Source organism: Amphichorda felina (assembly GCF_050947745.1).
Source record: "Amphichorda felina strain 45539 chromosome Unknown scaffold_8, whole genome shotgun sequence".
NCBI classification, from domain to species: Eukaryota; Fungi; Ascomycota; class Sordariomycetes; order Hypocreales; family Bionectriaceae; genus Amphichorda; species Amphichorda felina.
The window spans coordinates 1,037,499-1,064,290 of record NW_028145042.1 but is presented as its reverse complement, the minus strand read 5'-3'; the positions used below and the strand labels follow the sequence as shown (position 1 = coordinate 1,064,290).

The 26,792-nt window shown below is 52.3% G+C and overlaps 10 protein-coding genes across 10 annotated transcripts; 5 read left to right on the top strand and 5 right to left on the bottom strand.

The window, feature by feature from the left end:
* Nucleotides 1–697: 697 nt before the first annotated feature.
* ACO1O0_008013 (transmembrane amino acid transporter protein-domain-containing protein) lies at nt 698–2,755 on the top strand (the record flags this gene model as incomplete). The annotated part of the gene is made up of 3 exons (XM_083197379.1): nt 698–1,678; nt 2,064–2,129; nt 2,201–2,755. The coding sequence occupies 3 exons, from the start codon at nt 698–700 to the stop codon at nt 2,753–2,755; spliced, it is 1,602 nt and encodes a 533-aa protein (XP_083046847.1).
* A 706-nt stretch (nt 2,756–3,461) lies between these two features.
* Nucleotides 3,462–5,469, bottom strand: TPK2_2 (kinase-like domain-containing protein; the record flags this gene model as incomplete). The annotated part of the gene is made up of 2 exons (XM_083197378.1): nt 3,462–3,803; nt 3,844–5,469. 2 exons carry the CDS (start codon nt 5,467–5,469, stop codon nt 3,462–3,464), a joined length of 1,968 nt encoding a protein of 655 aa, XP_083046846.1.
* Nucleotides 5,470–10,076: 4,607 nt separating this feature from the next.
* UTR4 lies at nt 10,077–11,076 on the top strand (the record flags this gene model as incomplete). The annotated part of the gene is made up of 3 exons (XM_083197377.1): nt 10,077–10,122; nt 10,252–10,292; nt 10,450–11,076. 3 exons carry the CDS (start codon nt 10,077–10,079, stop codon nt 11,074–11,076), a joined length of 714 nt encoding a protein of 237 aa, XP_083046845.1.
* Nucleotides 11,077–13,049: 1,973 nt separating this feature from the next.
* Nucleotides 13,050–13,794, top strand: RPL25 (60S ribosomal protein uL23; the record flags this gene model as incomplete). The annotated part of the gene is made up of 4 exons (XM_083197376.1): nt 13,050–13,074; nt 13,237–13,292; nt 13,354–13,646; nt 13,707–13,794. The coding sequence occupies 4 exons, from the start codon at nt 13,050–13,052 to the stop codon at nt 13,792–13,794; spliced, it is 462 nt and encodes a 153-aa protein (XP_083046844.1).
* Nucleotides 13,795–14,253: 459 nt separating this feature from the next.
* On the bottom strand, nt 14,254–14,631 carry TIM8 (Tim10/DDP family zinc finger protein; the record flags this gene model as incomplete). The annotated part of the gene is made up of 2 exons (XM_083197375.1): nt 14,254–14,420; nt 14,514–14,631. 2 exons carry the CDS (start codon nt 14,629–14,631, stop codon nt 14,254–14,256), a joined length of 285 nt encoding a protein of 94 aa, XP_083046843.1.
* Nucleotides 14,632–15,338: 707 nt separating this feature from the next.
* On the bottom strand, nt 15,339–17,242 carry ACO1O0_008008 (magnesium transporter CorA family protein; the record flags this gene model as incomplete). The annotated part of the gene is made up of 2 exons (XM_083197374.1): nt 15,339–15,921; nt 15,987–17,242. 2 exons carry the CDS (start codon nt 17,240–17,242, stop codon nt 15,339–15,341), a joined length of 1,839 nt encoding a protein of 612 aa, XP_083046842.1.
* A 2,068-nt stretch (nt 17,243–19,310) lies between these two features.
* On the bottom strand, nt 19,311–19,600 carry HRT1 (SCF ubiquitin ligase complex subunit HRT1; the record flags this gene model as incomplete). The annotated part of the gene is made up of 2 exons (XM_083197373.1): nt 19,311–19,454; nt 19,514–19,600. 2 exons carry the CDS (start codon nt 19,598–19,600, stop codon nt 19,311–19,313), a joined length of 231 nt encoding a protein of 76 aa, XP_083046841.1.
* A 1,433-nt stretch (nt 19,601–21,033) lies between these two features.
* Nucleotides 21,034–22,158, top strand: ACO1O0_008006 (proline-rich nuclear receptor coactivator motif-containing protein; the record flags this gene model as incomplete). The annotated part of the gene is made up of 2 exons (XM_083197372.1): nt 21,034–21,498; nt 21,886–22,158. The coding sequence occupies 2 exons, from the start codon at nt 21,034–21,036 to the stop codon at nt 22,156–22,158; spliced, it is 738 nt and encodes a 245-aa protein (XP_083046840.1).
* A 592-nt stretch (nt 22,159–22,750) lies between these two features.
* ACO1O0_008005 (uncharacterized protein) lies at nt 22,751–24,475 on the bottom strand (the record flags this gene model as incomplete). Its single annotated transcript, XM_083197371.1, has 4 exons — nt 22,751–22,921; nt 22,980–24,140; nt 24,201–24,356; nt 24,416–24,475. The coding sequence occupies 4 exons, from the start codon at nt 24,473–24,475 to the stop codon at nt 22,751–22,753; spliced, it is 1,548 nt and encodes a 515-aa protein (XP_083046839.1).
* Nucleotides 24,476–25,114: 639 nt separating this feature from the next.
* On the top strand, nt 25,115–25,735 carry ACO1O0_008004 (tyrosyl-DNA phosphodiesterase-domain-containing protein; the record flags this gene model as incomplete). The annotated part of the gene is made up of 1 exon (XM_083197370.1): nt 25,115–25,735. The coding sequence occupies one exon, from the start codon at nt 25,115–25,117 to the stop codon at nt 25,733–25,735; it is 621 nt and encodes a 206-aa protein (XP_083046838.1).
* Between the last annotated feature and the right edge of the window lie 1,057 nt (nt 25,736–26,792).

The following is a 26,792-nucleotide window of genomic DNA, read 5'->3' as shown; positions in this document are numbered from 1 at the left end:
TATTAGCGATAAGCCATGTTTGCGGTGCTTTCCATGGGGCCATGATGGGGGTCTTGGCTCCTCTTGGTGCCGTTGGCCTACGCTGGCTAATACCAGCTACCTTATTAGCCTTGCCGTACTCATCGGTCGATGCCGATGTCTTGACCAGGGACACTATCGACCTTCGACTTCGACCACCTTGATATTTTTGGTCCTCCCCACAACCTCTTCATCTTAGCCTGAGGGACAATTTGTATTGTGCGCGCTGAACCTGGGTTTTTGTTTGCGTTGCTCGTGTTCCTTGCTGTTTCGTTTGAACCCTCGCCCTCTTGCCGACCCCAGTCTGGATCTTGGCTAGTTCCCTTGCGAGTCGCCAGCTCTACTATCAAACCGAGATTTCTGCTGTGCCGTACTGCAGCATTTCAGACTGCGGCACAGAGACGACTGAATCGGTGCTAGATTATGGCTCCGCCAGCCGGGAATCCGACCACATGGGACGAGTACGAGGGGCGAGCCTCTCCCTCTGCGAGTCTCAACTCCTCAGCTCTGGGAGAGGAAACAGCCTTACTTGATGATGGCAACGAGGACCCGAGTGCCACTTACCACCATGGGCGCAGACGGTATGAAGAAGACAAATCTACCGCAGCCTTCAATACTCCTGAATGTGTACTAACTGAGGTTCCACGACAGTTCATCCGTCACAAACCGCCTCGCTGCCATGGCCGACATTGGTGGCGTCAACAGCTTCCGATCCTTTGCTCGCAGTTGGCAGAGAGCGGCAGCTTTCACCGAGGTTATTCCCCGGCGCCCCAGCTTCGTGTACTCCGACATTCTGGCCATTGATGACCCTAGCACCGAGGATATTCACTATGGGCGGAGCCATGTCGACCAACGAGCGAGCCCGCCCGGTAAAGGCCTTCTGAAACAACATCTCGAGGCCTCGCCGCCGCAACACGACTGTGCAACCTCTGCCACTCGGTCTGGAGGCGAACCGAGTGCCAGCTTTAGCTCTGCCCGTGGTCCGGGCCGGGAGGATTTCAGAGAGCGTGAGAGCAAAGCTCTCGACGCTGAGATGGCCAGCGGTGCACTTCCAGGATTCACCCCGTCTAGCCGATCTAGCATTTTTGCGAACCCACCTCATCTAGCCACTCCTTCTATTATAGGGAGCTATGGCTCGTTCAGGAGTTCGCAATATGGGACAATAGGAAGGGGTTCCTTTAGATCCCGAAGGCCGTCGATAGGGCAGCAGCCTAGTGACTGGGACGAGAATGATGAGGACGCTGCGCATGGCGAACATCAACCCATTCTTGTCAAGGAGGTCAAGCAGGGCGATAGGGTGGTCCTGACCGTCGAAGGCCAGAGCACCCTTCCTCAATCTGTGTTCAACTCCATAAACGCCATCATTGGCGTCGGTATCCTGAGTCTGCCCCTGGCATTCAAAATAAGTGGATGGATAATCGGGCTCGCGCTGTTGACTCTGACTGCCACCGTTACGGGCTACACTGGAAAGCTGCTTGCTAGGTGTATGGACTATGACCCGAGCCTCATTACCTACTCTGATCTCGCATATGTCTCCTTTGGGACTCATGCTCGAGTTATCGTGTCGGCATTGTTCTCCTTAGAACTCATTGCTGCTAATGTCGCTCTAGCCATTCTCTTTGCTGACTCTCTCGACTTGCTGCTTCCAGGGTTGGCCACTGTAAACATATGGAAGTGTGTGTGTGCATTGCTCGTGTTGGTGCTCAACGCACTCCCCCTGCGCCTCCTAAGCTATACGAGCGTGATTGGTATCTTTTCAACGTTTTGTGGTGAGTCTTTCCCACCTCAGAGCATTAAGAAACAGTCGACTTACAAATACCTGGGCTAGTTGTCTGTATCGTCATCGTCGATGGCGCTATCAAAGAGCATACACCTGGGTCTCTACGCGAGCCGGCTACAACACATTTGCTTCCCTCGAACTGGCTAGCTCTTCCACTGGCCTATGGCCTCCTGGCTAGCCCATGGGGAGCACATTCCATCTTTCCCTCAGTAAGCTTAGTGCGGTCACAACAGGACTCAACCCATACGCTAATGCTTGAGGTCAGATCTACAGGGATATGAGGCATCCATCGAAATGGGGCAAGGCCGTCCAGATCACCTTCTCGTTCTCTGTAGGTCTTCGTTGCTGGTTGAGGTTTTTTCATCTTGATGTGTCAACAACACTAACAAGTCCTACCCTTAGTACATCCTAGACACGTGCCTTGCTATCATTGGCATCATCATGTTCGGGGATGGAATCAGTGACGCCATTACCTCCAACGTGCTCAGAACATCCGGTTACCCGAAGGCGCTGACGATCCTGATGTGCGTCTTTGTTGCCATCATTCCACTCACCAAGATTCCCCTCAACGCACGCCCCCTTATCACCACTGCCGACGTGCTCTGCGGCGTTCACGACACGCATCATCACGCTGGTCACAACAACACTTCTGCTAGTCGCCGTTCCGCCCTCGTAAGGAGCCTCATCCGGGGCCTTATTCGCACCAGCATTGTCCTGGTCCTCCTCCTCATCTCTATTGCTTTTCCCGCCTTTGATTCCGTCTGCGCCTTCCTCGGCGCTGCCCTCTGTACTCTCATCTCTATCCTCCTTCCCATTTCCTTCTATCTCAAGCTCTACTGGAAGGATATTCCCAATCGCGAGCGGGTCAACCTGTGGTTTCTCTTCACATTATTTGCAATTCTCGGCGTCGTCGGCACCATATGGACCTTCCTCCCGAAAAATATTATAGGGGCATAAAATACCCCGGTGTGGTGCGGCATTGTTGAGCGGTCTCGTTGTCTCTAGCCTTCTTTTATAACACACTATTGCGCTAGCTGGGAGTCTAAGTTTGCACAGCATCCGTGATTGTGATGGAGGGCCACCTTAAATACACATTTATCCTCCTGGGAACTTACTTGTCTGCGTATGATGGATGGGGGAATAATGATGGATATACCTCGTGTATGGAAACATCCGAGTTTTCGTTCCCCGTGACGACGTGGGTAATCCTCTCTGAGCGGGTACCTTGATAGCTTAGCGTGATCCTACTTGGGTTTAACAACCAAGAGCGATCGCATACTAAAGAAATCGTCGTAGCTGTTAGTCACGTGACACGGGTCTCATACAACCATGAGTCTGTATAATACATGCCAACTGAGATTGAGGTTGAGTCAAAGAAGATGTTGGAGTTGAGTCACTGGAGGAGAGTGGGGCGAAATGTATTTGAGTGGGTAACTTCTGGTATTGTCCATAGTTATGCAAATACCTAATACACAGAAAGCGAGCTGAGGTCCGAGTCTTCTCCCCCTTATGCAGTGTTGGTCATCTAATGCCGAACTCGATCCAATGAGAAAAGCCAGGGTGGTGTTCCAGAGAGCTTGAACTCGTACCAGTTGAAATTCATGGCGGCTTTTAAACAATGGCCCAATCCGACATAGAACCCGACAGCGTCGTACATCCAGGCTCAGCAAAGATCGCCCTCAGCCACGATTGGAAAGTTGAATAAGAAAGCCAGGGGCTTCCTACCAACCACCAACCCACTCAATATCCCCGAGATCGGCGCGTCGGTCGCGGCGCCAGTTCCAATCTCTGCCCTTGTTCCATGGGCAAGCCTTTGGCACCCGCTCCTTGTTCCATTGTTGTTGTTGTACTTGTTGTTGTTGTTGTTGTTGTTGTTGTTGTTGTTGTTGTTGTTGTTGTTGTTGTTGTTGTTGTTGTTGTTGTTGTTGTTGTTGTTGTTGTTGTTGTTGATGTTGATGTTGTGGTGGTGATTTGTGTTGATAATTATAATGATCCAAAACGCCCGCTTCGTAAGACTTAAATCCAAATCCAAAATGTCGTCGCACCTTGTTGTCAGGCGACTTGTCATCGTCCTTGGACATGTTCTGTCCCCTTCGTCGCTCACCCAGCGCAGCCCACTTGTCGAAGTTGCTACGCTTGGAAGGTGGAGAGTAGCGTGCCGTCTCGACCTGATGAGACTTCCCGATGGCAGATTCGTGGAAGAAGAAGCCGTCAGCAACGAGATCATCGTCAACGTTGCCCTTGATGTCATGGGACTCCTTCCCATCGTGCTTGCTTTCATGGCTCCAGGTCCTCGAGTTAAGCTCCTTCAGCTTCTTCATCTGCTGCTCATGCTGTTCTTCCTCGTCCTCCTCCCACATGTCACTCCAGCTCTTGGACACCATCTCCTGACGACGTCCAAAGACGGTGGACATGGACAGTGTAAGAGGTTTGGCCATGCGGATTGGGAGGGAGCCGGCCGTGGGCGATACCTTTGAAGTCCGCAGCGGCTGGTGAATGGCGAGCGAGTTCATCGATGCACCCAGGCTGGAGTCAAGCATGGACGATAACGAAGGCGTCTGCGCGGTAGCAGAGCACCAGTCAGTTGTCTCCTCCGACTTGGGAAAGAGATCCTCGGTATAGCTCTCGTCGTCAGGGATGGCGCTGAGCTGGCGGAGGCCGTGTCGAGGGCTGGTGTGAAGAGCCTTAGTCCAAGGGAAAGCACCAGACTCGTCAATGTGAGGACTCTGGATAGACGGGGTACGAAGAGGCTCCCGGTTCGCTGATGCGACGGTGGCCTTCGCAGCGGTGCAGAAGTCGTCAAGAGCCTCATCTTGCGTGGTGAAACTGACAAGACGCATGAGGGCATCGCGGGCTCCAACAAGAGAGCGTCTCCTAGGGTCCAAGTTCATGCACTGCACGATAACCTCGTACGTATCCTGAGACATCGAGGGAAAGACGTCAAAGAGGCTCTGCTTGTCTCGAGAGAAGTCGAGGAAGAGCGGATCCGATTCCGTGGGTGTGGTGAAGGGGTTGCGCGAGAAGAGAATGTTGAGCAGGCAGACACCGATGGCCCAGATATCTGCCTCAGCCGGAGCGTAGCCGGCACCAGCAGAGTCAAATTGTTCCGGGGCCATATATCGATCACTGCCCACAGTCATCTCGTAGGACCACCTGTCCGTTGTTGCCAAGCCGAAATCACCGAGCTTCATGGTACCATCCTCAGTGAGGAATATGTTTTCCGGCTTGATGTCTCGGTGGAAGACCCCCTTGGAATGGATGTAGTCGACAGAATCAACCAGCTGCAGCATAAATTGGCGAACATGCTCCGTCTCGAGGGGGCCGTGGCCATTCCGGATAGCCTCGTACAAGTCGCCCTGAGAGCAGTACTCCAAGACAAGATAAACGTGAGCATCTGTCTCAAAGCTGTGGATGAGATTGACAATGTTTGGATGGGTACCGAGACGAGTATGCAAAGCAAACTCCTCCGACTTGTCGTCAACGGCCAGAATCAAGCCAGCATCGGCTGACGCGGACACCTTAGTCAAACATTTGATGGCAACTGTCTGATCGGTCAAGAGGTCCTGGGCCGTGAAGACCATGCCAAAGGAGCCATGGTTGAGAGGGGAGAGAGTCTGATAGCGGCCATCGAGAAGAACGCCACCAACAAAGTTGTCTCGCAGACAGTCCATCCTCTATTGCCGAATAGAGGAACGTAGCGTGACGAGCGCAGGTAATTGTACAGAAAAGCCCGGTCGTGTCCGGAGAGAAGGCGTCTTTCTATCGCCAGGAAAGCACCAAAAAAGAAAACCCCGCGTAGAAAAGACAAAGTCGTGAATCAAAACAGCTCTTGTTTTATCTTGTTTTGTGTGTACACTGGTAAAATGTGCGGGTTGACGTGTGAAGTGTCGAGAGAAGCAAAATGTTATCGTGAGTGGAAAAAGTAGTCGATGGAATGTACAAGTGGTAAGCACGAGATTCGAGTCGACTAAGGACGGGCTCGAGATGGTGAAGGTCGAATAGAAGTCGTGGTGAAATCAGAGGCTCATTGGAGTTGAATCGAGATGCTGGACAAAGGAGAACGGATTATGATGGTCGTAGCGAAGAAGCGAGAAGCCAAACGGCCCGTAAGAGGATAAAGACAAGGGAAGAAGTCGTTATGAGAACATGGGAGGATGTTGTGAACGGAGTAAAAGAATGACTCTGACAATGGCGACGAGCGCCGAGGGCGGTGATTAGAAACCAAGACGAGGCGAGGTTACCAAGAGAGCGTGTACCAGGCAGCCCGCGTTCGCTGTATACGAGCGACGAGGCAAGGACTGGTCACGCAGGGGTTGACTCGGCGTCGAAAGAGTCACGTTGGACTGATCCGAGGGCGCGTAAGAGACGAGGTGCACGAGTTGAAGATTGGACGTTGGGGCCGTGACAGATGCGGAGATGAAGAATGGCGAGATGGGATTGAAGATGTCGATAGGGGTGATACCCCGGCGACCCAGTAAATGTGCGGAAGGTTGGCGTTGACGGTATAGCCGGGACCGGGTCGTGTGAGTCTTCCTTATCGGAGCCGAGATCGGTGGCTGCGAGGCGGTGATACCGTTGAGTCAACCGTTTTGGTGAACGCTTTCGAGAACCGTTTGGGTTTGTAAGGACCCTTCTTTCTCTCGATTCAACTAGCTAACTTGATAGGTTGAATAGCCAGACTGTGAAGCCGGAGCTCTTGCTTGCAATGTGGGAGGGTGGCGGAGCAGTGACGTTGGAAGCGTCGGAGTGTCGAAGTGTCGGAGGTGGCGAACAGCGGATTGGATGACGAGGAAGTGCAAGCTCGAGAAGAAAGAAGGCCTTTGATGAGGTCGACGAAGCGAGATGGAGAGGAGCGTACCAAAAGAAAGAAGGGGGACGTGGGTAGAAGGGAGGAGTGAGAGAGAAGATAAAAGGGTAGATGCGAGATGCAGGAAGGTGGTAAGGGAATGGCGGTGATGATGAGTTGGGTTGCAGGTTATACGGGAAGGGGGTGGAAGGGCCGGAGAGACACCTCAGGGACAGCCCAGACGCAGGTAGAAGCTACTGGACATGACTAGGACAGTCCGGGCGGCCTGGGACGAGTCGAGCAACCTCCACTGGCTTGCGTGGACAGGCCTGAGGCCACCTCGTCAGGACTAATCACCGGGGTCAGGGTCAGGAAGAGACGAAACCGGGGATACTGGGATGGGATTGGATGGGTCTGGCGCCAGGCAGCCTGGGATTCGATGACCAGAGGCAGGATGGCTCCACCTGACGCAGGTGTGTGGGCTCGGAGGGCAGTGACTTCCAGTGAGCAATCGGCGAGTGGCAGCTTCGAGGCGCAGGAGACGCTAGAGGTCTTTGGGTCTGAGTCTGCCTGGTTGGTGGTTGGGTGAGTTAGACGGCGGGAGTTACGTATCCGTTGCCCATTTGCCTGCTTTGGGATGCTGCCCTTCGTGTCTCCCCGAATCCCCACGTCAACTCAATGTGTTCGAAGACGCCTGGCGAGGACAACCTCGGGGATATCGTGGTGATCGAGGAAACCCCACTGGCTTCCTTCCAGCAACTCAGACCGGAACAATTGGCGGAGCAGGAGGAGAGGAAGAAATATGGCAGTCCAGACTGCTGAGGGGAAATGATGCCGCTGCTGATGATCATCAGCCATGGGTTACGTAGTACAGAGTACTGTGCCTGCGAATACATGGAGACTGTCCTGATGCTGTCGGCTCCCAGGGCCCAGGTTCCTCCGTGCTCCGTGCCTGAGAGAGTTGCTTTATCGTATCTACGACCAGTGTGATGAATACGAGTGCGTAGAGTATAGTACTGCTCGTACTTTGATACCTGTTGACTACCAAGCACTCCTGGAACAAAGCAGCCCCAAGGAGGTAGCCACGAGGTATTACCCATTAGGATTGACATGAGTTGGTGCCGGTGACGTGCCGACGGATTCGTAACGGCGGCTTCTTGACGTCCGGACCCTCAAACTCTCTCTGTAAGCGTAAGGTACGATAACAGATAAGTACCGAGGGTAGTGCCAAGTTCGACCGCTTCCGTCGCCACAATCACGCCCGTATGGAATTCAAAGTCGAATCACTCCGGATACCATTGGGAAATCTTCTCACAGTGTCCAGGGTGTATCTCTCAGTCAAGGGTCGCAATCCATGTGCTGCATGTTGTCGTCGATACTCATGCGACCAACGTAAATTATTGTACAACGAGTGCGGATAGTACGAGTAGGCACGTACGTAGTACCTTCCTGGTGGGAAGTATTTGTGGTAGCGGTTGATGGGTACCTTATTAACAGCTGGCAGACTTGCACTGGTCACTCGGCGTCAAAAGAGAATGGCGGATTGAATTGCACCGCAACCGTTGAGCCCACTACCTCTAACTACCTGGAACTCTTGAAGAGTTCCAGCGGCATCTCCGTGTGTACAGTGTCCAGCGCAGCCATCCCAAGGTTTGTCTCAGCTGGCCACAGAAGAGCGTTGGGAGGGTGTGTTAACTCCAAGGCCTGTGGTTGGGCACTCCTGTCCGTCCCCGTCTCCACGGGCACGAAATGACGAGTTGTCCAGCGTGACCTAACAGTGTGAAGTTTGTGGTTTTGTACTGTTTTTGAGTGGGTTAGGTTGTGAACTGACCACTCACAGCCATTGTCCATTGTGAAATACAGTGCTGGCTCGTTCAGTCTTGACCACGGAGTGCTAATAGTCGTAAAGCGGGTTTGGGTTCAACGGCGCAGCATGAACGGTGGCCAACTGGGAACTTGGAGGTGGCTAATAGTACTGGCACTAGGGGGCGAGACCGATCACTGATAGCAGGCACACTCCTCGCTACCCCTGGGCAGTGTACCCTCAGGAGGTGACACACTCGTGAGTGCGACCTGTCCATAAGGTCCCTGGGTCGTTGATCTGAATCTTGCAACACGGTGCGAGTTGCACTCAGGGCGTTTGGAACTCTGGATAACGTTTGCCTACCTTGTCTCACCTCCCCGAACACCACCCACCACCCATCATTCAACGATTCATGCAACCAGGCTGGCCTTCCTCCTGAGACCGAAGCAACAGGTTCCTCATTGGGCGCTGAAGGCATGCGACTCCAGTGCTCGTCGTGCGACTGCGTGCCAGCGATGTGCACCTCCTACAGCCCACCCTCCAGGAATGTTTCATCGAACCAGTCACTGTTATTCTGTTCCCCGGCTAAATGGCCGTCAGCAGGGCAACGGTAGATCGTTTGTCACAGTTGCCAACGACGACCGCAATGAGGGTGCAAGATGTCATCACAGAGCAACATCTCATCTCTCTGTTCTGGGAGACACCATCCGCCCCGCGGGCTAATAGCATGCAGTACTTCGCAAAGGCAAAGCATTCGGATACGATATTAGTACGAGTAGTAATACTCCGTATGTAATAAGTAATACTAGGTCCTCTACAAAGTAGGTGAGAAACATTGGCGGATAGTCCTGATATACGGGAGCTTCCCGTCATGTTTTGAATGTGGACTGATCGAGCTGGAACCTGTTTTCAATCCGACTCCATACGTCTATCCACAAGGATGACGAAGGTTAGCTCGTTACATGCCAACTTGTACCTTTTTCAAACCCGATTCTCATTGTCTACAGGCTCTTCAACTCTCTTTCTTTTATATATCATTAGTAGATACCTTAATACATGTTCATGCTATATAATGAATCTTAATACCATCAGAGCTTTTATTATTATGTGGTGATGATGAGAAAATTGAGCGGCAAAGTCACGTACGGTACGGATACTAGGCGCACATTTGTGATCCTTGTGGATAGTACGGTCCTCTTGATCATGCATACACGATGAACTGGGACAGAGTTGAAGCCAAGGCCATCTTGTCCAGATGTAAACAATACGTACCGTGCTAACAATATCTAGCGGAAGCAATAATACGCACCTTGCGAGAGTCGGGGAGCTGGTCAGGCGACACATGGTGGTGCAGTACGGAGTAAGCGCCTCTTGACCGCCTTTCCCAACCACAACCGACCCCTTGGCCATGCAGTAGTCCGCGCCAGAGCTCCAATCCTTTCACACCTCCTCTGCCTTCAGAGCTGCAGGCACCTGCAGGACATCGGATTGAGAGGTTCCACCGCGAAGGCACGACAACGAAACAGGAAGAGGGAAAAAAACATTCGAGTAACAGCAACAGCAGACCGGGAGATAATATTACTGAGAGCGTCGAACCCAGAAAGAAAATTTAGCCTGAACGCGTCTCCCAGCCCAGTCCCGCGCTCTCACTGCTCACCGCCTCCCTCCGGAGCGTTTCGTTCGTCAAAATGACTGCTGGTTTTGCCGAGTTCGACGTCCTGCTGCTTGATATCGGTGAGTGCTCTCCCTGGCACTAACCAATGTCCATTGATTCTCTCGTGAGCTCGGAAATGAGAATCAACGTCAAGGGTTTTCCCCGCAAATTTTCAAGATCTTGGGAGGCTAACTATCGACCGCATCCAGAGGGAACTGTCTGCCCCATCTCCTTCGTCAAGGACGTCTTGGTGAGTGATAATGGCGATGCAACTCCAAGCCAGCTCCCAAAAGGGGCAATCATGTGTGCGACCCTACGTGGCCGGCACTTTATGCTGAGGCCCTCGGCAAATCATCGTCAATTCCTACTCCCACCGCCATTACTAACTTTGGACATGTGGTTGCCAGTTCCCCTACGCACTCGATTCTCTTCCCAAAGTCCTCGACGAGCAGTGGGACAGCCCCAGCTTCAGTCAGTACCAGGAGGCTTTTCCCCAAGAGTATCGCAACTCCCGCGATGCTTTTGAAGATCATGTCCGCGATCTCGTGGCGAGGGACGTCAAGGCCTCGTATCTGAAAGCTCTTCAAGGTCACCTGTGGAAGCATGCTTACGAGTCCGGAGAGATCAAGGCTCCTCTCTTTCCCGATGTTGCCCCTTTCATTACCAAAACTCATGACGCCGGAAAGAAGGTCATGATCTATTCTTCCGGCTCTGTTCCGGCACAGAAGCTCCTCTTTGGCCATACAGACGCTGAACCTTCTGATATGAGACCACTCATCTCTGACTGGTTCGACACCATCAATGCGGGGCCCAAGACCAACGTGGCAAGCTACAAAGCCATCCTCTCCAAGTATCCTGACATCAGCCCTGCACGATGGCTCTTCTTAAGCGACAATCTCAAGGAGGTGGACGCCGCCTTGGCCGCAGGCATGCGGAGTATCCCCGTTGTTCGGCCTGGCAATGAGCCCCTGCCAGAAGATCACCCTCTGTCCACTGTTGCCATATCTGATTTTGGCCCAAGTCGACGTAGATAATACGGTCGTTACCCCAGGATCTCCTTCGCAGAAGATGGTATGAGACATGCCAAGCCAGGGTGCTATGTAGGGGGCTAATAGCGTCGGCGCCAATTACCCCATGTTACATAGTACCTGCTAGTTTAGACCCTTCTATGCAAGAACGAATCATGAGGAATAGCCAAACCAGCCCAACGACAGCAAGTCACGCCTCAGAACTCTGCACCGTGCGTTCCCCGTTAGACCAACACTACTCGTGGACATGCCATGATGTAGGGGTGCCACATAACTACACACCCTGCCATTGAACAGAGCAAAAGCCTTGTCCACCGGACTCCTCCAATGTTGCCAGGTCATCATGTGACCTTAGCCCAAGATCTGCTGCTCCTGGGGCTGCATCCGAGTGCTCGGGAAAAGAAATATTTAGCAAGTATAACCATCTCAACAGAGTGATTGCACTAGGGCTGGTTGTTCCGTGAGATGGCGAGGCCTGGGGATCATGAATGATCTTAATCCGAGAAGACTCTACCGAGTTGCAGAATTTCCAGTTACTGGTGCCATTGAAGAGAAGCCGACCGTGGCAGATCTCTTAGCTGCATGTCGATTTATCGAGTATAATGGCGAAGTTATTTCTCGTCTTCCCCGGATTGACCTCTTTCTTCGGAAAGCTAGCGTTTGGTGTTGGTCCCATGTTCCCCTTCCTCCATAGGCTATAAACCAGCTTTTGCGTGTTCTTACCACGTACTTTGGCGTAACCCAACGCCCCCATGAGTTCCTCGAACTTTGTCGCTGTGAGATATCGCGAGTTGTCGACGCAGCTTCGCGGTAATACCACGAAGAGAGAGGGGAAGAAGGGTTCTGTCGACGGTGTCGCTGATGCCTCTGAATTCTCCAAAAATGAGAGTGTTCTCACTAACATTTGACCTCTCCCCACAGCATCTGGGACATAATTTAAAACAAGACTCAGTGATATGATGTCGAACTTTTCCGAGGGGTCCTTGGGCAGTGGACGTTCCATGAAATCTTGGGATTGAATACCCGGTTCTTGACTGTTGAGGTCGATATGGACCAACTCGAATAGACCACTTGTCGAACATGCGTTCCGCGTACTCAAGGCTCCAACTTCAAGCATTTTGGGTCGCCGGTTCAGAGATCTCAGAGCTGAGGTTGGGAGCCACTGGAGAAGAAGTTTCGACGTGTCTCCCCCACGGTCATTGCTTTGCCCCTGAAGGCTTGCTTGTTGGTATTGACCCAAGCCGCCTAACTTTGCAAGCTCCGTTTCGACCAGTGCTTCCTCAACCTTGTCTCCCCGCTCTACGGCCTGGGTTTTCCTCTTTTGCAATTGATGATGCCTGTTTATCAAAGCTCTGCTTGCCCTGCGTGACATAGACCTTGTGGATTTAGCCATGGGAGGCCTTCCAGCTTTGAGGCTTTGAAGCGTGTGCTTCTTTGACGATCCCATCTTACCGTCCGATGGTCTTCGTATGGTGGTCCCTTCGCGAACCATGTAAGCATCGGTCTGTCTTCTAGTATACCAGGCTAGCAGCCTGACGAGCGGTGAGAAGCACATACAGGTATCAACAAGTGTGCCGGATCAAAGTGAATACAAACTCACGGTTCCGTAGCGAACTTATATTAGCTTTTGCCGGATAAAATGCCATAGAAAGTCGAGGCCACTATTTGAATTCATAAAATAAAGGACCCTCGCACCTAGCCTAGTGCTATATTACTTACACAACGCTCAGAGAGGAAAATTCCGAAGTTTCTCCATAGCCTGAGGTTGAAGTTATCCCCACGTGACCAGGTTGAATTTAAGCCCTCTAGCCAATTAAAAAGCAGAACACCCCTGCAACCCTAATCGAAAATTCACCCACAGTTGGAAATCCACTACGAGTGCTATTTTCTGCCGCCGATTGGAATCTGCTGATCTCCTCATCCCCCAACGACTAACCGACAGCACAACTTCGCCATCCGTGCTTGAAAATACCGACACAATGGCCGGCAAGGACAGCAAGAAAGGTACGAACTGAACAACAAAATTCGGAATCATGCCGCTGCAACACGCAAATGCACCCTCGCTTCGATGAACGACGACGAGAATGGGCGTCCCGCATCATGGCAGCAGCAGATTTTGCGAGTTCTGAACAAGAGCGATTGCTGATGCGTATTGTTTTTATGTAGCCGCCCCTAAGGGCTCCAAGCAGGCCAACGCTGCTGCGAAGGCCGCTCTCAAGGGCGTAAGTGCTTGCTTCCTCTACATGGTCCGAGTCTCATCATTGCTAACTTGACTTTCTTTAGACCAACTCCAAGAAGCAGCGCAAGGTCCGCCTGAGCACTTCTTTCCACCGCCCCAAGACCCTCATCGTCTCCCGCGCTCCCAAGTACCCGCGCAAGTCGATCCCCCATCTTCCTCGCCTCGATGAGCACAAGATCGTCGTCCGCCCTCTCAACACCGAGAGCGCCATGAAGAAGATTGAGGAGCACAACACCCTCGTCTTCATCGTCGACATCAAGGCCAACAAGGCCCAGATCAAGCAGGCGCTTAAGAAGCTCTATGACATTGATACCCTCAAGATCAACACTCTCATCCGGTATGTTTCCTCCGTGCTTTGGCTCAACCCTACTCCGACACAGTCCTAACAAACTTCTAGCCCCGATGGTACCAAGAAGGCCTACGCCCGCCTTACGCCCGATGTCGACGCCCTCGACATTGCCGCCAACAAGCTGTCCCTCGTGTAAACTTTGGTTGCACAGTTTGTTTGTGTTCGGTTCGGTTCGGTCTACTACTTCTAAGCATGGGCATCGGAAAAGGCGCACTAGAGCTTGTCATTTCAAAGGCAAAAATGATTATGAATTCAGAGACCAGCCAGTTCCTGTACCCAGAGTGCACACTATGACATGTGATAATGATTTGGAGAGTTGTCTCTGACGACAAATGCGCCCGGTCATGTTCGATTAGTAGCTGTATTATACATTTGGCCCCACACGTAGCTAAGAGGCAATGCTGTACATGGCACCTAGCTATGATCATACATGTCCCATCCTCTTGCTGAAAATCCTTTTCTTCGAGGTACAAGGTCCACACTCCCTAGGCGCATGATTTTCCTCGTGGCAGCTATGACGCAGCGTCGGTGTCGTCGGCTTTTCTGAGCGAAACTCTGCCGGTTCGCTCGCCCTCCCGTAGAAAATTGAAGTCGCTTATGCTCCTCGCATCGAGTTCAAGTGCTTCATCGTCAGGAAATTTAGGTCCATGAAGCGGTTCACACAGTTCGACAAGCAGCCCTCCTCGTTCTTGTCGAGCTTCCCCCCCTTGATGTTTCCGGAGACGCACTTGGTCCAGCAAATCTGTGTCAGCTGGTGTGTCTCTGCCACACATTGGATTCGTTAGCTCTGGTTAGGACATCCCCCGATGGAGGGGCGGGCGGGCGCAAGTAGCTGGAGACGATGGGGAAACCCACGAGACTGAATCTGCGAACGCTGCTGCTGGTTGCCGAGGAACTGGCGAAGCTCGGCCTTGTCCTGATCATTGAGCTTCTCAAGGTCGACATTCTCGATGGCGGCTTGTGTTGAGTTCATGGCGGCGGTGTTGTCTGCGATTTTCCAAGGCTGACAGGTAGGTAGGAAAATTGATGGATGCGAATACGTAGCTCAAGGATTTGTCTGCGTTCTGCACCGAAGCTTGGGTGCGCCTCCGGCTGTTCGTTTTTCAGCCAATAAGCGGTAACTCCTGCGAGGCTGACCTTATCCAAGGTACCTAGGTGTACCTATCCAAAACCACTGCCTACCCTACAGAGCATCTCGAGTTGGGCTCGATATTCGTTAATATATTGCCGATTGACGGTGTTCAGATACTTGAGTAAAATCAATACAAAATTTTGACTACATGGTACTATTGTGATTTGATACGAGTACGTACTCATGTTAATGCGGTTGTTGTGCGGCGATGGTCGTCGGGTCGCCGGCATTGGCAAGTTACCGGCTACCCCCCTACCCAGCGACTGCGACCATACGAGTAGACCTGTGATAGTGCCACATACAATGCGAGATACCGGACTAGATGATACAACTTGCCGAAGCATTGACAAAAACAATGACCCATTAAGATAGGAGTAAAACGGCGGCGTCAAGTAACCCCCCTAGACACAAACCACACCTTGATTACTATATATCTAGCAACATCCAGAAGAGCAACAAATAAGCGGTAAGGATAGGACGGACTATCTACCAAATTGTATGGCCCGTTTGCACACTAATCAACCTTGAGCCGTACTCGAAACCACATATTAAATCCAATGATAGTATCGGGCGCATCCTAGAATTAAGGCACAGAGCCCGGCCATGCACCCAATGATGCCGAAGAACGGGGCTAAGTTATGCTCATCATGCTGGAACGGAACAGCAACGTTCATTCCAAACACGCCGCTAACAAGGTTGAGGGGCACTAGCACAGACGCAAGGAAAGTGATTTTGCTCAGGACGCGATTGGTGTCGGTTCCCTGAGAGATACTGTTGATCGACAACGTGGCAAGATAGTTGCTGTGTGCACGGGACAGAATCTTCTCAAAGTGGCCCAAGTTGGTCGCCATTGTAACAACGTGGTCCTGGATGTCGCCAAGGTACATGCCGATGTCCATGCGAGGGGTAACTTGATAGTTCTCGTTGCAACGCTTGGTGAAGCCACGTAAGACATCCGCCTTGCCACCCAGAAGACGCAACAAGGCCATGCAATTCTTGCGGGCTTGGCCAATGGACCGGAGGAACGCGCTTGAATCCTCGTCGCGCATGACGAACACCTCGTCCTCAATCGCATCTGCCTCCAGCTCAAGCTGGCGGATGACAGGACCGAAGGTGTCGACAATGTTGTCGCTGTAATCAGCTTCGTCAGCCAGCCACTCAAAGGAAAATGGGGTTGAAAGTTAGGGATTGCTTACATAAGAGCATAGCAGATCCAGTCGCTGCTAAGGGAGACGTAGTCTTTCAAGGCGGTGATGCGCTTTCGGACTTGAGAGGCGTGCGAGTTGGGGGCAAAGCTGAAGCTCAGCGTGCCCTCGCGGAAAACAACCACGTAGATATTGAAAGGCTCGTACTCCTTGCCCTCAGGCTCCTCCACAACATTGAAAGACCGGAAGCAGGCGAAGTAATACGAGGGGAAGAGCTCGATCTTCTCTCGCGCTTCTTGAGTGATGATATCCTCAATGGTTAGGGGATGGATGCCAAAAGCCTTGCAGATGCCCTGGACCTCCTCCTTCGTTGCGCCATTGCAATTGAGCCACCACACGCCGTCGGACTCATCCTTAGGTAGCTCAAATAGACCTCGCAGGTCCTCGCCAGGCAGCACAAGATCAGCCATCTCGGCGGCGTGGATGGTCGATTCCCAGGCGGACGAAAAAAAGCTGAACCGGTTGTTGTCGATAGCGTTCGGCTGAGTCTTGGGTTTTGCCGCTTCGGCTGTCTCTTTCTCTCGAATGACAGAGTCATCGGAGGGCATATCAAGGATATCGCCATCGCTGGTGGCCAGCTGGCTTCGTCGAGACTCAGCGATCTGGAGCTGAACGTCGTTGAAACTGGCAGTTGTTTTATCATCCCGACTCTCAACACGAGCAGCCCGCTCGGCATTCATGAAATTCTCAAGAAAGTCGAAATCAATGTGGAGCTGATCCTTTCGATGGCTGTCCTGAAGTGGAAAGCATACATCTTCCTCTGCTGTATTGTTTGTGAGTATGCTCCGGGAGTCCTTTTCGACCGTTGGGGGTTTGCTCCGGTAACTGCGCCGGCTGGAAATGGACATGGCCCGGCTAAGACCGTCATCGGTGTCAGCCGGTGCCTCGGAGAAGGACATCTCCCTTTCTCGCCGCCGGGCTGCGGCAAATGCTTTGACAGAGTTGGGCGGCGAGACTCTCCTGCCTTCATTTGTTGATTCGACGGTAGGTCGGCGGGCACGGCGGGCCGCAGGCACGAATTCACCGGCACCATCGTCGTCAACAACGGCCTCTTCAAAATCACGAACCAGGATTGCAGGGGCGTCAATCTCTCTATCGGCCTGCCGTGTGCCATACAGACTGTCGAAAGTGCCCCGACGAGGCCTCTCAACCCTCTGAGAGGACGAAGAGTGGTGGCGATGGTCGTCGAGTTCGGGAACAGGAGTGTCGTAGCCCGGGTCTTCGATCACTTCTCCGTGGTCAGACATGGTGGGCTAGTCTTTCAGTATATTATACTGCAGACGTGTTGGTGGAATCTTAGCCTGGGACGGGCGATATAGTCCTCTTGTCGTGTGAAGGATGTTGGGGACTGCGATCTCTGAAGACTACTGGGAGCCACTGGCGGGTTTCACGGCTCAGATTATTAGACGCCGAACATGATTTGAATACACAGAGATTATCCGAATCTCTTCTCAGTCTGAGACTGCGCACCCGGCGCGACCGCAGCGCGCCGAGTTCTTGTTTCGTGTCAACGTGAAGTCTTGTGATCCGGTGACGTCCGGTCGGTGTCGGGCAAGTCCGTCAGGAAAGAAAGAGGGCGGGAAGTTGAAACTCGTATGCTGAAAATCCAGTTATGGGGGTTTCCTGCTGACTCCGCTATAGACCCAGAACCCTAGGCCAAGAAGCGAAGAGAGGTTGACGAGCTTGGAGGCGAATTGAGCCAACTTGAAGGCTTAGAGGAAACCGGTTGATGGGATGTCGACTGCAGAAGTTGGCGAGATACGTCTCGCAATTTCTGCAACAGGGCGACCGGTTTGGCGAATGGTTTGATAGTGGTCGATCTGTCTTCTGAAGGCACCACGGATGCGCTGGGAATATCGAGGGCGTCTTTGCAATAGTTCGCTGCAGGCACGTCGAGTGTGGCGATGTGTCGATGCCTAGGTTAGAGTAGGGTACTTGTCAGTGAACAACCAAGTCCAAGTTTGGATCGGGTTGGCGACGGCGGGAGAAGTTGGTGTACCAAGTATGGATTTTGTTTTGTTTTGTTGGAGGGAAACAGGATTTCGATCGATGTTTGAGTTCGGAGGTCTCGAGGTTGATAAAGGGGAGGGAAAATCCTGCCTCCGTCATAGGCCGAAATTTTGCACATGGGTTCTCTGCCCGCTGGTAGACTTCTATGGTAATGTTGCCAGTGGCACTGGGCATGGAAACCTCCCACTGAAAGGGTGGGAGCTTCCCGCCAGCCCTGTCGCCCAGGCCCCAGGGAGCGCCCGCTTTGTTGCCTCAGTGGTCCACCACGCTTTTGCGTTGATGCTTGTGGGTGGGCCCAACGCCTCCCGTCTCCATTCGCGACAGCGCCGCCAGCCGATTGTTTGACGTGTCCTCGACGGAGAAGCTTCCCTTGCCAATACCTTTTTCACCATCGCGATACCATCAACGAAATCACACAACAGGCGAAGCGACTGCAATAGGATCAACTCTTCTGGAAATAATTGCCATTGCTAGCTTACGCGCACACCGCGGCTACAATAGGGAGATCATGGCGGAGCAGATTCTCGACCAGATCCGCGATGTGGTGGACGGGGAGATCGTATGGATCCCCACACTCACACTTGACAGCACCACAAGACAAGTTAACCCTGAGGGCACTGTAGGATTTCGATGGTCAGAGGCGCGCCGAGATGATTGCAACGCTTTTCCTCGCAGTCACCGGGGTATGGGCGATCTGGATCTTGGTTTGTGGGCTGACAAGCTAACCTCGGTATCTAGCTCCTATCACTCAACATCGGTTATGCCAAGCAAGATATCGTGCTGGCGATATACGTTGGATTGGCGGGGACTATTCTGACGTTTCTTGTCGTCGTACCACCTTGGCCCTTCTTCAAGAGAAACCCTGTCAAATGGCTGCCTGCTGGATCAGGGACGAGCACGGGATAGGGCACTACATGATGAGCCAAAATGACCAACGCATCTTGGGTCTAACCAGAATCTATGCGAGTACTTGGCCCGAACTCCATATTCCGATAGGAAACTGTTCCTCAATATCCGTTTCCAGCGCCCCAAGTATGACGTAGCATCGCAACTAAAGCTCGTGATATTCGTAATGGTCGGCGCTCAGCGGCCGTATTTCTGGAACTCCCAGTCTCTGTTGTCTAGCGGACAGACGGACCGGGCCTTCAGCCATCGTGAGATACAGTGGAAGTGAAAAGCGTGCTGGGAGTAAGACTTAGTACTGAGCTCTGCTCCGGTGGGAAGGGTGACGCTGTCTTACGTTGCAAATTCCCCAGGCTACAGTACACTCTTCGCTGGTGGCTGATGCTTGGTTCGCTTGACATTCTATACCTGCGTCCGGAAGGTTAGGTTGAAGATAGAGAAAGAGGACTTTCGTAGTCGCAACGTACAGAGATCCATGATGTGGTTTCGGCAGATGGCGCAGTTGTCGACTACGATATCCCAGGCCCAAAGGGCAACGGCATTCCACTGCCTGCGGTTAGCACGATATTCTCAAGGCGTAAGCTGTTTAATGGGGCATGGCCTACCTTTTTCACCTCAAACTTCTTCTTGCCCTCGGAGACATCCCCCTTCTTCCCAGCTGAGGGAGCGTCGCTCATCTCGACGTCAGCCATATTGAGCGTTGACCGACGAGGGTCGTGAAACTCGGCGGGGAACGGGAACGGTGCCACGGAGGCAAAAGAGAAGGCCGTATGCGGTGTAAAAAAGGGGAGAGCCTGTCTGTCCGGGGCGCCGGGAGCAGACGATGTTTTATGGGAGTTGTGTTTGGCAGTGCGAGGAGGGTGCAGGCGGCCGCTGGAGGTCGATGGAAGGTGTTCAACGAGCGGCGCGGCGAGGCTGATCTGACCCCACAGTACCCGCCTTCACCGATGACCTAAAATGTGCCTGCGAGTGTGACGCCGCGCTGCACCATTAATACAGGCGCAGGAGCAACGCTTTTCCGAATCACCTACCTTTATGGCCAAATTCCCGTTGTGCATTTCTTCCATCAACTGCACTGGCTGCTAAGATACTACTCACTACTACTACTACTATATATAGTACTACTGCTAGTAACTATTAGTACTTATAGGTTAGTAGTATCTTACTTAAAAATGAATCTAGGTACACGGTCTTGTATAGGTATACTTTTGTTGTACTTAGCTTGGAGGCGAAGCCACGTACCTACTAGTAGGTATAGGTAGTACTAGTAAGAAATAATAATACCTTGAGGTAGGTACGGATACTTACTACTAATGGAGTACGACTACTGACCAAGGATGCATTCGAACGCTTCTGCGGTAGACCATGGGCGGAACAAACATTGACGCTTGGGGTAAGAAAATAGGTAGCCTCTGATATCGACACCATGCCTACGGGGTCTACGTGCGGGTAGTGAAAGTGTCCGATAGCCGTAAGAATGAGGTGGGCTGGTGAAAGAGAGCAGCTCTGTGCGACTCTGTGGAATCTGAACTCGGCTGCAGCTGACAGACTACTGACGCCGCTTTTCTTAATGAACAAGTCGAAGTATTTTACTGTTATCGCTATTCGTACTTATTGTAGTAAGTACAGAGTGCGGGGGCTGGCTTGAGCATTATATTCGTACGAAGTATTAGTCGTAGTACATAATAACAGAACAGCCAACATACACATCCAGCCAGGTTGAGCTACCTCTTTAGTGGTCCAATGCAGCTGGCGGCTGGCGGCGCCACACCCTGGGTCGCTTTGGGCCCTGGTCGATCCCAGTCGCAACCTGACGTTTGCCACTAGAGGTTCCTACCTTGCCTAGTACGACTATTAATTCCCCTCCTCCCTTCCGCTAGCTTCTGTTTCCTCTCGCTCACAACGTCAACGAGCGGGCTCACTTACCTGGCAGAGCACATCATGGTCACGCCGATGAAACAAATCCACGACCCAACCGCTTTCTTCCCATTAATTGCACTTACACCGGCGTCACCATCTCTTCTACATGCTGGCCAGCCCCCAGGCTAATAAACGCACTGTCCGACCGAATCGCGACGAATCTCACGACCACACCCAACAGCTACCCTGCGAGACGGAAAACAATATGACCGAGAGTTCTGCTCAACCGAGTTCTACCCCGAACCGACGCCGACAAGGCCGTAACGGGGCCCGAGCTGCCGCCCAGAAGGGCTATGTGTCAGAGAACGATGTCGGTGGTGTCGATGCGTCACGATACAACAACACGACTCTTCAGACACCTGAGAAGAGGAGCGCTGGATCCCCAGCCGCAAACAATGTCCGCGTCGGTAGTGGGAGGCACCGCATCAAGAATAAGGCTGATAAGCAGAAAAACGCCGGGTCCTCGCCAGAGTTCGATCGGCCTGCCCAGTCAACTACCCCTCAGCGGCCAGCATCTGTCAAGGCTCCCAATAGCATTGCCTTCGCTGGCGCCACCTTCCACGCATCTCCCGCCCCTTCTGCTCTTCCTATGCCGAGCTTCTTCAAGATCACAGGCGCTTCTCCGGGCTCCAAGGATCCTCAAAGAACTGCACAACAGCCTTCCCCGCCAGTCACACATGCAAATACCCGAACACCACAACGACAATCTGTGGGTGCAAAAGCTAGCGACTCGCCCTTGGACTTCATGTTTAGGGCTCATCGTGAGGAAAAGCAGCGCCAAAATCAAGGACAGAACCCTGTGACCGACCACAACCCAACGCCTCCCGCCGATCCCTACTTTCGCGTGGGAAGCTTTCCGAAGGCTTCACCTGTATCGCAACCCCGCCCTATTCCTACTAGGCAACCATCTAGTGGTGGAATAGACGATGGCGAGCTAGGCGCGAATTACGATGAACCTGTGGGACCGGCCTTCTCTACTCCATATCACGATCGTATTATGGCTACTCGTTCCACCAATAATCGCCCTACTCCGGCGAAAAATAACGATCAACAACAGTGGGGGACATACTCGTCGGAAGACCCAACTGAAGCTCTCAAGAGAGCACTGTTCAAGGATCTCAACCGATCTCCTTCCGCACTTTCGCCCCCTGTCCCGTCGTCGCGGAATGGAATATCGGAGTCTCCGTCGGCTCCCCGTGGACATGAGGTTTCGCGCAATGCTTATCAGGGCAGCAACTTCCAAGCTATGGAAAACGACCTTCGGCGGATTTTGAAGCTCGATGATAACCCCTCAACATCCAGTCCTGAACATCACCTTTTCACAAAGTAACTTCGGACACGGCTCAACACGCCTGTCAAATGCGGGCTTATAGAGGCCAGGTCCTCCTCTCAACCGATTCTGATAATATACGATATGTGCCTTGTGTTGTGGGATTTGGGATTTGGTTTCTGCCGTAATGGGAGCCACAGGGTTTGCTTCTGCCTGTACACATTATGATGCATCTTGGCCTACGATCACGGCTGGTGCAACGGAGCTGGAGAGGAGTTTCTTCGACTCATTTAGCGGACACTTTTCTTGGGTGCATTTCGAGCTGGTCATATTGATGGATGTGCGCATCGGTTATAGCGAGCACTTGCGTTATGGCTAGTTTGCAATACCCTTGGGCTTTGGTGGGAGGAAGGGGATCCCCGGAGGATCACTGAGAGAACAACTATGCTGGACTAGTCGTGAAATGCGATTATTTGGAAGTAGCAGTTACACATTACATGCTACTAGTGACTTGATTAGGAATTAATATCCGCCTCTACGAGAGGGCGTGGTTCTAGTAGCCCCTTCCGTATTTTCCTTATCATCTAGTATCAATTTCCCGGGTTGCAAAGTCCTCGGTTTGTTGCACGCCAAAGAGGTCGAACTGCAGTGATCAATTTTCTGGCTGGCGTCTTTTCCTCTCTTCTCGAGAATATAGGATTCCGTGTGACAGCATAAGATACTTGGAGAAGAAGTCCTGGGCAAAGTCATCAAACTTCGCATAGTCTGCTCCAAGGTGGTAGGCTGCAGCAATACCACTGACGCAGGCTAGCTCGTGCATGTTCTATTTCCCCGTAAGTTTGACGACATTGGGTGTCCCAGTATTCAAAAAATAAACTCACGACAAGCGTCCAGGACCCAGCGTAGAAGGTGCTATTCCTTCCGTGGAGGAAAATCATGCCCGGAACAACACGTAAGTAGTGTTGCCATCGATGGCCCAGCTGGTGCCACCAGTTGCACTTGATGATCTTGGATTCGTCGATCTCGCCAATGGTCCAGAGGTGCTTCTGGCGCTTGTCAAGGAAGATGGTCTGGTAGACCGGGCTATACGCGTCATTTGATCTCGAGTTAGCATCCTTAAGCTGGTGCTGGTAGTTGCTGCAGTTGAAGGACATTTCGATCTTCCGCGGGTCGGACTGGTATGTGTAAGTGTAATACATGGGCCGGAAACCCTCGGAGGCTTCCTGGCCCTTGGCGAAGCTAATTTGCCTCTTTTGTTCCTCAGACTGCGGCTTCCCACAGAGCTCCGACCTGAAACATGTCTCGTAGTGCTTCCTAAAGTACTCCTTGTCGCTATGTGTCACGGTTATGTCGTCGTAGAAGGCAGCACCACCGAGGACGAACTTCTCGCGCTTAGTAGCTGTTCTTCCAAGGATTCGAAGGGAATCATCCGCCAACACGCATAAGACCATCTCGTCGAAGCTCTCGTCGGTTGTTTGGCCTGTCGAGTTGTCCCTCACTCGAAGCTCGACCCCGCGATCTGATCTGGAAAGTGCTATCTGCACCTCGGATCTCGTACGGATCGAGACGCCCTTTGACTCTAAATCCTCACGCCACTTGTTGTAGAACTCGTGGAGATTATCAAATGTGACCATTGTGGGCAAATTGGGGAGTAGGGTGTTGGAATCATAGTCCCACAGCTTCATGTTCGGGTCGTCAAAGAGACGCTCAACGATTGCCGAGGGGACGTTGGCCGTTTGATTACCTGTTCCTAGAAACAATGCAATCAAGGGATATACCATCTTGTCTCCAAAGTCTTTACTGAAGAAGAAGACTTTGAGCATTATACTGATGGGGATGAGACCGAGGATAGGCATTGTCCATTTAATGACCTTGAGGAAGAACCCAAAGCGCTTGATGTCCTTGGCGTAGTTGGCAACAAGCTTGCTGGGGAAGACGTTGGTCCAGAAGCCTTGCTCACCCTTGCCAAATGCCACTTGGAGGGAGACCTCCTGTGGCGGGTGGTTATACTTCTCAAAGAAATTGAAGGTGTGCTTAAAGATCTTGGGAACACGTAGTCAGCGACTCTGTAATCCTGTCATTCTCATGGAGACTTAACCAACCTGCGATCCTCCCTGGACGCCATTGTTCATCCAAGGAGCTCCGTACTTCTTCTCGTCAAGGGGGATTGATGTTGCTTGACCACCAACCACGTCTGCCCGCTCCAGCACTGTCACTTTGAATTTCTCCGGATGGTTTGCTAGGGTAGCGGCGCATGACTGAGACTCTTGTGAGAAATGGCAATTGCGTTGCACCTGTGAAGGGTTTAAGAACGTACCATTCCGGCAGCGCCACCACCGACAACGACAACATGACGCTGCTTGTTGTTTGACGCCATCGCTCTTGTACTGTGGGAGATGTAACTAGATGAGGAAGGGAAAGGAACAAAAAGGGATCAAGTCTAGAGGATGAGCGATGGACATGGAATTGGTGTTCAAGACACTCGGAGCTGGATGGACGTCATTGAATCAACTGATATGATTCGATCTAGGCGAGGTTGGGTGAGACACCAGCATCGGCTAGGAAGAGGGTACTAGGTGCTAGCACGTACTATTCGTACCATTGTCACATACTATACTTATACAATGTAGTAAAACTCCAATCGAGTGCGAAAAAGCCGTATAACATCATCGCCGTAGCTTCTGAGCCGTGCTGGGGGTCAAGGATGCTTCGATCAGGTGGTGGTAGTGAATCTTTTTAGGTCTGGGAGGACGTAGCGGCATGTGGTATCTGTACGAGTACGTCATATGCTAGAGGTCTACCCTAGTAAGCGCTCCAAATATAGGGGCGATCAAGTACCCCTCTATCCGCCCTCTACATTACTAGCGAGTACGCGAAGCCATATGAAATCGTGTCAAGGGCCTGCAAGGCTGTTTGCATCGCGCTCATCAAAACAACCACACCTTTGTTAATTGCCGGTGAAAGCCGCGGCTCCTGCTAAAGGCATTGCATGGAATGATCGTGCGATTAGGGGAGCATGGCCGCTGACAACGGGGATCTGCTGGACCTGCCCAGTGATGCAGACGACGATGAGGCGCTCCGCTACGCGATTGCCCTCTCGCTGCAGGACCAGCAGAAACCGACGCCAGAGACATCCATGCCCAGGGAGACGCACCCTGATACTCGACAGAAAACTGCCTTCGGATCACTGGCTCTTGACCGGAAAGCTATGGAGGAGGAACGACTGAAGAGGCTTGCCGCTAAGCGCCCTCGCGACATATCTGGCCAAGATGACGACGTCGTCGAGGTGCCCCCGCCCAAGAAGGTGGCAACATCAAGTTCAACTGGTAAACCACGGGCTGTTGACGCCGGATCTTCATCGAGACCCTCGCTTCGGTTCCCCGACGGAGCTGTCAAAAGGACCTGGGCCTATGGATATCCGCGGACAGCCGACGACATCAAGATTGAGGAGGTTCTCCAGAAGGACCGACTAGAGCTTGCAGTTCTCTCATCATTCCAATGGGATGACGAATGGATTCTCTCCAAGATCGATGTCCGGAAAACGAAGCTGCTTCTTGTTGCCTTTGCCAGGGACGAGGCCCAGGTTGGAACCTATTTTCGGCTAAACCACATCACATGGATGCTGACGAGCCTTTAGCAAAACGAGATGGGTGAGAATGCTCCGCCGAATGTCAGATTCTGCTTCCCACCGATGAACGGACCTGGAGCGATGCACTCCAAGCTGCAGCTGCTCAAATACCCCGAATGTCTGCGAATTGTGGTTCCGACAGGCAACCTGGTCCCGTATGACTGGGGAGAAACGGGGGTGATGGAGAATGTTAGTTCCCTTGGAAATGGAACTATTGCGATCTCCTCACTGACGCGGTCATCGTAGATGGTGTTTCTGATTGACCTCCCTCGACTGGCCGATGCCGCCCATCATATGCCAACCATTTTTAGCACCGAGCTAGTTAGATTCTTACGAGCATCGGGAGTTGACGAAAAGCTGGTCAACAGCCTCTCGAACTACGACTTCTCGCATACGGCACAACTTGGCTTCGTATATTCGATGTAAGTCGCTGGTGGCGAGTGGGACTTTCGGCGACTGCTGACGAACGGCTAGACCGGGCGCCCATATAGATGAATTTCGGAGACGAACGGGTTGGTGGGCATCCTTGAGAAGTTCTACTGAACGATGGCTGAACGATTATAGGCTACTGTGGACTCGGCGGCTGTGTGGCTGGCCTTGGTCTGACCAACACTGGCCCAATCGATGTCGATGTCGTGGTACGTAGTCTATCGAACAAACAGCTCAAGGAAAGCATGTGGGAGTACCGATCTGATGCTGGAAATCCAGGCCGCTTCTCTCGGATCCATCAATAACGATCTTATTGGAGCGCTCTACAACGCCTGTCAAGGTATGGCCTAAACTTTGTTTCTTACACCGACTCGAGGGGATTAAAACTTCCGACTGACGAGGGATAAATCGGCAGGGGATAATGGAATGAAAGAGTACAATGCTAGAGTTTCCCGGAAAGCCGTGAAATCGGCTGGTCCATCACAGCAGCTGAAGAATCACTTTCGTATCTACTTCCCAACGGACCAAACTGTCGCGAAGAGCCGCGGCGGAAAAGGGGTGAGTCTTTGAATCTCCTTCCCCCCACCACTACCGGGACAGCCGGTGACCGACCGGTGGTGGCGACCACGGCGGCGAC